Source organism: Rhinolophus sinicus, chromosome 2 (assembly GCF_057876585.1).
Source record: "Rhinolophus sinicus isolate RSI-liver-muscle chromosome 2, RSI-T2T, whole genome shotgun sequence".
NCBI lineage: Eukaryota > Metazoa > Chordata > Mammalia > Chiroptera > Rhinolophidae > Rhinolophus > Rhinolophus sinicus.
The window spans coordinates 13,444,131-13,457,490 of NC_142502.1; the positions used below are offsets into that span (position 1 = coordinate 13,444,131).

The following is a 13,360-nucleotide window of genomic DNA, read 5'->3' on the forward strand; positions in this document are numbered from 1 at the left end:
TGTAGCTTGCAATGAAGGGTCTGAGCTAGGGTGGAGGCTGGTCTGATACCTGTGAGCGGTCAAGCAGTGTCTAACTCAAGACCCAGACACGTGGGCGCCCAGAGGCCTCCCAAACCCACTATAGGGCACCCGTGTCCAGGGGACTCCTAGGGCGCAGATATTCACCATAAACACCCACGTAAGCTCTCCCCAAGTCCATCGGGAATAAAAGGAGTAATTATCAAAGGGAAAATGGGAGGGCAGGGGGGAAAAGGAAAACATAATCTCTACTAGAGAAAAAAAATAAGGATATAAAACATTTGCCAATTAAGTCACAAAAGTGTTCCCGTTGTGTCCTGAACTGCCAGTGCTTCTTCCACAGTGACTGAAAGGTGCAGAAGGAGCTCACCACCACCCCCAGCCCCCACCTCCCCACACACACGTGACTCCGTGGGCATTTTCTGCCTGGTGGGACAGAAATGTGCTTTAACTGGCAGGAGGGTATTCCAAACCACTCGTGCTTCCATATGGCATGTTTTAAACTCACAGGACACCTGTAAATGTCTGGCTGTCATAAGTCATATGCCAGCAACCTGTTTCAACAGGGACCCAGCCAGATAACTTAGAAATCAGAAACTTAAGACCCATTCAACTGCCCTGTTGCTCCCAGAGGAGTGCAGTTCAATACAGCCCTGCATCTGGGCTGGGGAGGAGGAGGACAGTGGGTGCTGGGAATCGCTTCCCAAAAAATTCATCATCATCATCCTACATGCATATTTCCAATCTGAAATTCTAGATGAAAGGACATTTTGCAAGCACATTAAAACATAAATTTTTAAATAATAATAAATAAAACTGAGTTCCCCTAACCCCAAAAACCTCCAGCCTTAAATCCCCAAACAGGACATTTACTAGGAGGGACTCAAAGCGCCTTGTGTTTATTTGTTTTGGGGTGTTCCCCCCACAAATAACTGCTGCTTTGTAAGGTTTTCCAACATTTATTTAGTTAGGAAGCACACGGGGTTTCATATCTGTCTCTCAAGCGGGGGGGGGGGGGGGGGGGGGGAGAGAACAGATTTTTTTTTTTTTTTTAAGCTGCCAAGCTAGGGAATTTGACTCTCCAGCGCTACATCCACAAATAACCCCGGGGCCGGGCTGCGCGGCTCAGCTGGCTCAGCGTTGCCAGCCCCGCAGCCTGCGCCGCAGCCACCCCCTGGCTCCCGCTCGCTCCCGCCCACCAGTTGCGCCGCGGCCACCCCGACGTGGCTCCGCGGACAGCGCCAGTACCTGTAGAACGTGGGAGGGCCGGCCTCGTGCACTGCATAGCCGTTCGGCTCGTTCTCCAGGTAATAGGGCACCTGCTGACCGTGGGGGTGCAGGAAGGACGAGAGTTCCGGTGGCGGCTGGTGCAGGAGCACCAGTGGGTTCGGCGACACGCTGTTGAGCGGCGGGAAGCCCCCCAGGCTGTGGGCGCCGTACGCTGCCGCCTCCGACCCCGGGCCGTAGGCGAGGCCAGACTGGCCGTAGACCGGCGCAGAGGCAGCGGCCGTGGCGTTGAAGTCGTACGCGGCGCCCTCGGGGTAGGTGTAGACGGCAGGCTTGCTGCTGTCCATGTACACCTCGCCCAGGGGTCGCTCCAGGGGGATCTTGAGCTGCTGGCGGGTCAGGGGCTCCAGCTCGTTCCCTTGGATCTGGTGCAGCAGAGCCATTCCGGACGCCTTGGTGTGAAGGGTCATGGTCATGGTCAGTGGCCGCGGGCAAGGTGCAAACTGTCTCCCTACACGGCCCGAAGCTCAGCAGCCAACCGGCCACCTGAAAGAAGAGCACAACCGGTGGTTAGAGGCGGCACGGCGCACGTCCCGCCGTGATGCGAGCTCTGGCCCTGTCCTGAGAGACAGCTCGTTCCGGGAGCCGGGCGGCCAGACTCCACCGAGCAAGTGCACCCTGGCGCGAGCGCGCTCTGCCAACTTCCCAGGCTCCCGGTCTCCAACTTTAAGTACGGGTCTCCCGGACTCATATGCATTACAAAGGTGCTGGACGCCGGCCAAGGGCTGTTACCTTGCGCTGACATTGGCTTAAACATCACTCCAGGCGCAACTCATCTTGGAGCGATCCCAAAGAGCAGCTTCCCTGAACTTTACTTGCCGCTGCTAGATGGAGGCTGAATTTCACAGCAGGAGGGCGGGGGCTCAGAGGGAACTTCTAAAGGTGGCCCAGGGAAGACCGGGTTTTAAATGAACTGGGAAGATTCATCCAGGGACGGGCTTTCTCTAACGTGCTGCCTTATGCACCCGGTGCCAGGCTCCAATCTATCTCTGTTTGTCTCCCTTACTATTTGATTCACTCTTCTTGTTGGCTGGAAATATGTAGTGTGTACATAGAATGACCCTGGGGAGGACGACTCTGAGATACGGAGATAGAATGGGGTGTGCGGTTGCATATGCAGCCAGCTACAGACAGCTATGTTTAGCAGCTACAGGGATACAATAGGTAGGAGGCATTTGGGGGGTGGGGTGGGGAGGGCTGAGATTCAAGATGTTCGCATAGGAAGAGCTGTATTTGCAATCAGGAGAATGCTGCTGGACCTGAGTTCCCTTTTGCAGATTCTCCCAAAGTGGTCCCTTTCAGCCATGACCTGGTACGATTCTCCCAGCCTGATTTGTATGTTTGGGTTGGACCACAGTATTTGCTCCAATTAGGAATTCTGATGTGAATGATGATTCACAAAAACCTCTGGGTAGGGGCACACGGGTGTCCGTGCCTTCCACCTGTTATGCAACTAAGACTTCAGAAAACTGAATATGAAATGTGACCTTTTCATACAAAATGTAACTTCAGGTCATTAACCACATCTTTGGCAATTATGTTACACTGTTGGTCTAACCAACAAATTTTAAACTGCAATGATACATTTCTGTTCTTTAATCCTACAATTGGACCTTCTCAGTTCACAGTGGGCTAGGATATGCAGAATCAAAAGCCAGATAAAAAAGGAATTGAAAAAAGTTTTGAATTGAATTAAAAGCTAAACACACACACACAGAGAGACACCAAAGACATGGGGAATATATTATGTACCCATAATCTTGAATAGTTTAGACTTTTTAGTAAACTTCCTTTGCCTGATAGATTCTGAAATGACCAATTGATGCAACCATTAATACTTTGCTTTAACTGCTACCCCAAACTCCCAACAGAGTACCTGGAAAAATATTTGTGGCATATATAAAAGCCAAGGTTACTGTTACTAATAGTAATATTTTGGATATTTTTATACTAATAAATGCACATTTTACCTAATTCTTATAAGACAGACAGACCATTTGAGAAACATATGCAGATGTAACTGATTTTATTTGAAGCCAAAACTGAACTTAGCATGAATAACTATAGATTTGTAAGCAAAGAAAGGGTTAAAACCACATTAGGTGAATCACAGATATTTCTCTTTATGGCCAGCAACCATTACTTTCCAAAGCAATTTTTTTTGCAGATGATTTCATTTCCATAAATCACACTTCCAATTTTCAAATGTCTTTTTTAAACACATGCAAAAGCACTTCATAGGGCTCTTAAAAATCTGAACCTGCCAAATTATATATAAATTACACCAAGTATGCTATAAGTCTGAAAGCAAAAGGAGATGCACACACACACACATATACACACCCAAGAAAAAAGAAAGAAAGAAACATGGAAAACAGCAAATCTTCATCTCCCTGCTAGGATACAGACACTGGCCAGAAAGGTAAGTTGCTTTCTCAAAATGCTAAAGCTACAGATAGAGAAATCAAAACAATCCTACCCTGTTGGATCAAGAACGTCTTTCCAGAAAGGTTCCATGGGCTCGTAGAAGTCAAGAGCTGAGACAGTGAGAATGAAAGGAAGAATGTGCTCGCATGTGCGTGTGGTTCCGTGTGTGAGCAAGGCTGAGCGTGTGTGGATGTGTTTGTGTGTGGAATGGCAGGGATTCGGGAAGCAGCCAGTAGGCAGGGCACTTGGCAGCCCCTCCCGGCAGACACAGCAGCTGGGCTGCTGCACAGAGCTGGATGAATGGCAGTGGGGAGTGAGAAGCTTTCTGTCTCCCCGTGGAGAGCAGGGTGGCACAGTCAGAGTCAGCGTTCTTGGGGAGAAGCAAAACTCCAGTCCCCTTTGCTCCTTATCCGTGGAGCCCAGAAAGTGACCCATGCTTTCCGCTGCCATCTGAAGCAAGAGAGAAAACAGGCTTGCTGTAAATCATAGGCTTATGGTTAAAAGAGAATGCCAGTCAAAAGTGTGTGGATATCAAGTTTTAAAAATGTGACATGGGTGGTTTTTCCTGAAGAATATAATTTAACAATAAAAGCCTTCTGGGATACACTTGGATCAGATGCTTTGGCCCCAGCCTCCAGTCTCTGAACGGACATACTAGACACACTATTGCCGTGCCTCCGATTGCACCAGGAAACCAAACTTTGGAATAAATGTTTTGGCATTCTAGGGATGTGTTTCCAGCTGAAATGTAATACTCCTCCACGTCGTTAACCAAACCCACAAATCTTTCCACGAATAGCTCAGCTGACTGCTTTCTGTAAACACATGAAAATATATATATTATTAAAAGCTGAGGTATGAAGATAAGACAAAGGTAGGTACCTTTGTTTTAAACTCATTTTAGTCTTTCTGATTGGACCAGCATTGATCATGGGGAGGGGTCTCTTGTGTCCTGGTGGTGCCCATGTGGATCTACCTGGTCCTCAACTTTTGTCTTGACTCTGGTACTAACACCCAGCAATAAGGTGTTCCCAGTGTGCCCTAGCCCAGGGTCCCAGGACACATGACTCCTAGCGGAGGCTTCGTTGCCAGACATTAGTCATTGCCTTGGGTATTAAATGACTAATCACAATGCCAGGAGTGGCCGGTCCCTGGCCCTGGGACCCTATGCAGTTACAGAGAGATTTATGAGTGGCTCTTGAGACCAGTACAAAGAAAGAAGTAAAAAGTTATATTTAAAAAGTTACAAAAATGTTAATGATGTCATATTGCAAATAAATATTTCGTGCCATGAAAGACCCAATATCTGTGCAATACTGGAGCACAGATCTCCATTTACAATCAGCAATAAGTGAAATAATGAAAAATAAAGACAATTCTCTTATAGGTGACAGTGGGAATCTGACTCCTCTTTTCGGTCAACAGTGGCCACCGATGTCTACGCCAGTCCAAAATAAACAAGAATGTGCAAGGATGGGAGGACAGGGAAGGGAAGGGAAAAGAAGGGAAGGAAAGAGAGAAGAAAAAGAAGGAAGAAAGAGAAGGAATATCTCCAAATATTTTCCTGGAGCATAGGGAGAATAAGAAGCCTGGCTATCTCTTTATAGACCTTTGAGTATTTTGAGACTAATAATCAAAGTTAATCCAGTAAAGGCAGTTTTCTTGCACATTTTCTCTCCATCAGTCTCTTTCCTCTTCTTGGTAAGATTTGTCTTCCAGGCTTGGTGACACTGGCTGGGAAAGGATACTGCACCTTGCCAATTTTCTTCTAGTGCTTCTAGTACCTCACAGTCTGGCTCCCCTCTCTCTCCTCCCCCCGTCTACACTGTCAGGCTGCACATGCTTACCCCCCGCCGTGACACACGGTACTGACAGGTGAAGAAAGGTCAAGTCTACTTCTCTAATTCCACTGCTGAGTGTATCTCCAGACTCACTTTTCTAGCAGTCTCCTGGGCGATGCTAGCTTGTTCACGGTGATTCATCATTCTCCCCCCCACCCCAACATGGTGTCGCTCTCAACACACCCGGCCTATGAACAGCAGCTCTGTCCCTCCAGTTGCCCAGATTACAGTCTGGGAGTCTTCTTTGAGGGTTGTCTTTCTCTTGCCTTCCTTATTCCTGAGTATTCTAGCTTTGCCCTCTCTCCCTTGTCCTTCCTCCTCTATCACCCTCCTTCAGCCCCTCATCACCTTCCCTGTTGTAGGAGCCTCCTTGTAACCTCTGCCTCTTCCCTCCCCCTACTTCTTCCTAGATCCTGCTGCCTTTGACTTCCTCAGTTTTCACTCCTTCAGGATCCATCTTCTCATCACCAACTCCACCCTTCACCCAGATGGTACTTCCCCAGGAGCTCCAGGCCTCTTCTTTTTCCATAACTACATCCTGTCCAGTGTATCTGCTCCACGTGTAGCTTATGCTTCAATCAAACACAAACATGAGACTCCAAGCCCTCAAAACTTTCCTGATGATGTTCTTTCTGCCTACGACCACCACTTTGCTGACTTGTCAGGGGAAAGCGTGTCATGTTTTAAGGCCCAGCCCAAACACCACCACATCTACAACGCTTCCTTATTCCAAAGGCATTTCCTCTGTTCTGAACTCCAATGGAATTTCTCAAGCATTTATTACATTCTTCTTTGAATTTGAGTTATTATTATATTTGTCATCCCCTCATCCTGCTCAGGAGCTCCTTAAGGACAGGGTGTGCATACCGTTATTTGGGGATTCTTTGAGTACTTGGCACTGGGCCTGCTCATATTAGGTCATGGATGATTGGCTAATTCATTAATCCAGCTACTTAAAAGGATAAAATAATATTACATCCATCTGGATAACCATCTCCAAAAGCTAACTTTCCATGTAATGTTCTACCATTTTCAAAAGTGTTTTTGCTAAAAGATTATCTTAGTATCCTCATTCTGACTGAGACCATAAAGTCAAAATTCAATTTCATGCAATCTCGAGGATTAAGCATGCAATTTTTGGCAGCATGATTCACAAGAAAGCTCTGAATTTTTAGTTCATAACCAGATAATACTATGACCAAACATAGTTTCTTCTGTAGCTCCATTAAAAGCTTTTTACATTTACAAAAACATTATCCCTCCAACAGAAACACGAAAGAAAATAAATGTGGAACTGTTTCCAAAATAGCTTATACTACTAGAAATGGTTCTTTCACTCTGAGACATGAAAGTCTAGCTATGTTCAAACTGGTCATTATTTTTATTAGAAATGCGCTGTTTGGGAGCTTGCCTTTGCGCATTTATTTGACACCATCCATTTTCCTCTGAAGTGGAAGAAAAACGAAGACTTTTAAGTTGCTGTGGATTTTTAAAATAGTCAGCCTACTTGTTTTAAGGGCTTTTGATTAGCTCGTAGACTTTTTTCAACTGACGTTTGATTTTGTTTTATGAGGTAAAATTTATATGGGGTGAAGCAAGCGTATCTTCCAGGCACAGTTTGACGAGTTTGGCTAGCTGGATATGCCCACGTAACAATCAGCTCAGTGAAATCATAGAGTATTTCCATCACTTCAAAAAAGTTCCCCTCAAGCCCATTCTCGTTGACCCCTAACCTGTATAGGCAACCACTGTTCTGAGATTTCTGTCACAATGGATGGATGCTGTCTCCTGGCTGAGAATGTGCCCATGACCTATTACAAACTGGAGCACACAGACCCCACGTCCAACCAATGGCACCCCCAGCCAGGTGTTGGGCTTCTGGTTTTGCCAGGACATCAAAGTGTAGAGCCATCCTTCTCTCAGGCAGACCCCTCGCCCTGGAGTAGGTTCCTTTAACCACAGAATTGTACCTTTATAATTAGAACAGGCTTTATACAATCAAGTGTTACATAAACTTGCAAAGATATAAGTTAATGAGAAGCTAAGTGGAATCAGATTCTTTCACAGCCTTTTCTTCCCACCTTTACTCCATAAAAACTTTTTTTTAATGATATATAAGCCAAGAACGAAACCCAAGAACCTTACTTTCACAAAACCTGGGACCTGCCATTTCCTGGCTTCCTACCCAGAACTTGATGGAGATAGTTTGAATTTTTGGATGGCAAGCAAGATGGCTACTCTTTCTTATGAAACAATGAGTGATTCAGATTTATTTAGAATTGAGTAAATTTCATCTTAACGTTTTCTTGGAAAACGTTTTTTAAAATATGTCAGAACTATACTGCAGGCAGCAGAAGACAATTCAGAAAGTACTTTCACTACAAGTGCCATGAGTGATAAAAGAATTCCAATTATTCCAATTATTATTACACCGTGTCCCTCTTCCTCCCTTTATCTGTTGTTTACTTGAGGAATCTCAGTGCCGGCTTCAAGTATTATTTCTCTGTGAAGAGCCATATCCAGATTGTGTCTAAATTCACATGGATTCCAATAGTCCTATCTAATGTTAAGGAGGGCCTTTACACACACACACACACACACACACACACCCCTAGTAATTAACCAAGAACCTTGCCCAATTTCAGAATCAACCCTAGTCAAATGGTAAAGAAAAAAGAAAAAAGAGATTTGTAGTACATTTTGAGCTTCTTACGGCCTTTCTTCCTATTTTGTTACCACACTCATCTGGATAACCAGCTTCCTCCGACTTTCTACCCGACTTTCCCTCCCCACCCAGGGCCTCATGCTAGCCAGAGCTCCTCCCTTCCCCCAACCCCCTCAATTACAATCACGCTGTCTCAAGGAAGTGATATATTGATAAGCATGCCAAGTAATGACTCATTTATTCAAGTCATTCAAAAAAATATTGATTACCTACTATTTACCAGGACTATTTCCAACTGTTCGGGCCATCTTAGTTAGTTCAGGCTGCCATAACAAAATACTGTGGACTGGGTGCTTTCAACAACAGAAGCTGATTTTCTCACAGACCTGGAGGCTGGAAGTCCAAGACCAGAGTGCCTGCAGGGTCAAGTTCTACTGAGGAGTCACTTTCTGGCTTTCAGACAGCTGCCTTCTCCCTGTGTTCTCACACAGTAGGGAATGCTCTCTCTTCTTACAAGGTCTATTGTATTGGATCAGGGCTGTACCCTATGAACTCACTTAACCTTAATTACCTCCTAAAGGCCCAGTCTCCAGATATAGTCACATTGGGGGTTAGGGCTTCAACAGAAGAATTTTGAAGAGACGCAAGTCTCTTCAAAGGCACCCCAAAATAAACAAACCAAATACCTCTGCCCTCAAAGAGCTTACCTCTAAGGGTTTAGTGTTTAGTCCTATGTTAATAGCCCCTCCTACTCAGCCTCTTCTGACAGAAACTCTGCCTCTGTGTGCCCTCAGGTGTCAGCATCCTTCTGCATTTAGCCCCAAACCCTGCTTGTCTCCTCTACGTTTCTTCCTCTGAATGACCTCAACCACTCCCACGGTTCTAAGTTTCATCTGTAAACTGAAGACTTAAAAATAGAAGTATGCAACCAAGATCTTTTCGCTGACCAGGAGATCCACATTTCCAGGACCCACTAGACATTTTTACTTGCATGGTCATTCATTCAGTAAATATTTATTGAGCACCTACTATGCATTAGCCATTTGAAGTTTAACTTGTCCAAAATTAAGTTATTGTTTCCCCAGACCTACTCTTCCCTCTGTTTCCTATCTCAGCAGGTGGCATTGCCATTCATGGAATTGCGCAAGCCAAAAAACTACAGCCTTCAGCCTTGGCCCTCTTTCTCAGTCCCTATATTTGATGTATCACAAATCTTTCTATTCTTTCTGTTTCCTTGATCTCATTTGAGTCTACTTCTTTTTCTCATCATCATTATTATTTTTAGGCCACTATCTTCTCTCCCAAGATGTGCCTCCAGTCTTTTTCTTCCCCTATGTATTCCTCCACACTGCAGGAAGAAAAATCTATCTCAAGATCAAGGAACTTAAGTTATTATTCTCAGTCTCCCACAGTTCCCACCCCTCACCCACAGGTACTGTACTCCTAACATATTGAATTACTTTCAAGTTCCTCAAACCCTCTGGACTCTGAGTCCAAATGTTTACATGTGTGATCCACTCTACCTGATTCACTCATACCTTTTAATCTGATTTCCTCCTACCCATCCTTTCAATCTCCCTTGAGACATCACAGCCACCAGGAATGTTTCCTTGATTTCCTCGTGGGTGCCTATGAGTGCCTATAGCTTCCTAAAAATCCTCAGTTATAGCTCTTATCATGCTGTTGGAATTTCCTGTGTATTTCTCTGTAATCTCCCACTGACCTATAAATTGAAAAGAGGCACATAGGAACTGTGTTTTTCCAAGTCACAAGTTCATTGCTTAGTACAATACGTAATGCATAGTTAGCCTCTAATACATACAATTTGCAGAGTGAATGTTTAAACCCCTATCAGATACCATATTTGCATTGCTAAACTGACTTCCTCGGTAACTCCACACAAAAAGAGTGAATGTAATGGCTAGAATTCAGAACCAGAATTTAGAGGAAAAATTGGAAACAGATTCACTTTTTCTAGAACAACTCAGATTTCTTATCTCATAATGAGCTATTAGAATTGATGGCCCTGTTATGGGTTGCCGAGTCAAATCTTTTCATTGTATTTATAAAGAAACTGAGGTCCAGAAAGGCATAGAAGACTTGCCAAACATCATACTTGCTAAAGGTCTAGTCCAGTTCCACTGGACTAGAATCTGGGTCTCCAAGTATAGGGCACATCGTTCTCTCTACCCCACACCCAGTCTTTCCATGTGGACACTGCATTCTTTCTTCTTTTAGTGTTTACCATGATCAGCATAATCAAATTAAGATATAATCTTGGTGGCTCAGTGAGCTATTTTTAGAGTCTTAAAAATCCTCAAATCTTTGAAAAACACAGGACATTTCCACATTCTCAAATCATTATTTTATTTGATACATTTCTATTTCTAAGAGACTCTAATCTGAAAGACATTAAAGCACATTTCCATTTTGCTATCATACTCATCAAGGAAACTACTCTATGATCAAAAAGTTCTAGCATTCCTAAAAACCATAGCCCTTTAAGAGAACTGGAAAAATTATTCGAACAACATAATAAACACTCAAAGACTCAGAGGAATTTAGTGACAAACTTGGTTGATTTTCAAATAAAGACATTACGTTTAGTGACATTTGCCAGCAGCTTTTTGTACCTTGAATACAAAGAAAAAAATCATTATGCAACCTTTTAAGCCAAATGCTAATAAATGGCTAAATTGTACACATTGTAACTTTTTTCCCTTTTCTCCACTCTGTCCTTCTCAATTTCCTGTTCTTAATACTCTCACCACTTTCTAATCTACTGTCAAAACTGTCTCTTCTCTGAGGTCTTTGCAGGCCAGCCCCAATCAACATGGGTCACCACACTGAGACCTAGAATTCTCTTTTTTTTTTTAATTAAATTTATTGGAATGACAATGGTTAGTAAAATTACATAGGTTTCAAATGTACAATTCTATAATACATCATCTATATATCACATTGTGGTAGAATAGGGTAAAGGGGATCAAATATATGGTGATGGAAGGCGAACTGACTCTGGGTGGTGAACACACAATGAGACCCAGAATTCTGATCAAAACTCACAGCAGGGGGAAAAAAAAAGTGCGGAGGCAGGCAATTTGTTCTGTCTTACAACTCCCTCAGGCTCTGTTTTCAACAGCCCCAGTTACTGACACTTCTTCAACACAACCTCCTCAGGCCTCAATTTCAGTGGGGTAACTAGGGTTCAAGTTGGGTTGGTGGGGAGGCTTATTTCTGCTCCCTCCCAGGCAGTGCAGTATGTTCATGATCATCAATTCTGGAGACTTTTCTTTCAGATTGGTTTGACAACAACCAAATCACCCAAAAACATCCTTTTTCTGGAGTTACTTTCTTAGTAATGTCTCTAAACCTCACCAGAGGCCTAAGGTGAATCCTGTTGGCTGCTAATTGAGCATTTCCATATGCTTTACAGATTCTATTTCATTTAAAAATTTTATGTCATTTATTTTTAAGTGTATAATACAGTTTGTATTTTTAAACTTCAAAAGATATTTCCTGGAAATGTAATGGCTGTGTGCGATGTCAGAGGGATAGTGGATGGGGGAGAGGGGTTGACACAGTGTGAGGGATATAAATGATAAACGTCTGACTATTACTTTGTTTTGTGCACCTGAAAGTAATTTTTTAAAAAAAAAGGTAAAGGGAAAAAAAAAGATATTTCCAAAGCCATACTGAGAAAATCATCTCCCACCTCTCCCTGCCACCCACCAATTTCTTCTCTCTCGAGGCAACAGATGTTACCAGTTTTTAAGTTTTCTTCCAAAGATACTCCATGCATATAGGACTCACTCTCTTCCCTTCCTTTCCCTTCTCTCTCTCTCTCTCTCTCTCTCTCTCTCTCTCTCTCTCTCTCTCTCTCTCTCTCTCTCTCTCTCTCTCTCTCTCCCCCCCACATCCTTTTTTTAAAAAAATAGCAACATGTACCCTGTTTTTTTGCCATGTTTTTTGTTTTCATTAACAATCTATCTTAGATATCTTTCTATTTTGCTACATAAATATCTTCCTCACTTTTTATGACTGCATAGTAGTCCATTGTGTGGAGGAAACATAATTTATTTCATCAGTTCCCCCATTAACAGCAATTAAGTTTCTGCCAATCTTTTGCATTTATCAAGAATGTTACAATTAGTAGCCTTGTACATAAGTCAATTCTAACAGGAGTAAATACCTGCAAGATCATAGCAGATGTTGCCAAAATGCCCTCGATAGTAGCTGTACAGTTTGAATTCCCACACCCTCACAAATATGGTAGGGCTTTAAGCTTGTTGATGTTTCTCAAACTTGTATCTCCATGCACTTTAAATTCAAACTTTCTTACTGTGATCAAGGCTGAGCATGTTTTCATGTTTTAGTTTGAATACCAGCTCTACCAGCTAGAGGCTGGGTTGGACAAGTTAAAGTCTTTGAGATCTATAAAGTCGGGACAATTCCTACCTCAAAGGGTTGTTGCAAAAATTAAAGGCAATGATGTAAGAAATGCACATGTCTCTTGCCAGTTTCCACCATGATTTTTCCAGAAGTACAAGCTAATAATACATTAAAAGTAACAGAAAGTGTGATAAAGGGCAGAGTTCTGGGACCCGCAGGTTTCAGGTGAAATAAAGAGCTGCTGTTGAAGGCTTGTTTACGTCCATTCCAAAGTAACAGTTTGCTTAACACAACATCATTGAAATTTGGTACAAATCGGGACTGTTTCCCTGGGGATACAAAATAACCATGTATAGTGGCTCGTTAGGTGTGGAGTAGAACATTAACACCAGAAGCAAGCTATGTAAACTTGAAAAACAGAAACTCACTTATAACTCCAGTGTGTTTTGGAATGAATTGTTGAAATGCCAGTTTTTACTATTTTACAATGTTTTCAGATCCATTGCAAACCAACTTTCATTGCTCCCACTGAGGCATTGTACAGCACAAGTAAATATCATCAGGTAAACCTCTGTAAATAAGCGGTAGATTATTGACAAAATTGTGGCTGTCGTGTCAAGAAAAGGACTGCAACTTTCATAAAAGTAAAACACATATATTTTGTACCAGACTGTCAAATGTCAGTTATTAAGATGCTTTGATATACAACTGAAATATTTGGGACTCAAAC

The 13,360-nt window shown here is 43.2% G+C and overlaps 1 protein-coding gene across 3 annotated transcripts in view; it reads right to left on the minus strand.

Annotated features, from left to right (window-relative positions):
• Positions 1-13,360, minus strand: part of ESR1 (estrogen receptor 1) — a 354,777-nt gene that overhangs the window by 249,898 nt on the left and 91,519 nt on the right. Inside the window, exons 1-2 of one of the 3 annotated variants that reach the window (XM_019735444.3) lie at positions 3,785-3,916; positions 1,267-1,791 (exon numbers count right to left, since the gene is read on the minus strand). In XM_019735444.3, coding sequence (XP_019591003.3) covers positions 1,267-1,721 — 455 coding nt within the window. In that variant the 5' untranslated portion in view covers positions 1,722-1,791; positions 3,785-3,916. Of the gene's footprint in view, positions 1-1,266; positions 1,792-2,037; positions 2,141-3,784; positions 3,917-13,360 lie in introns of those variants that run through there. The other 2 variants (XM_019735445.3, XM_019735446.3) reach the window with 2 other exon arrangements.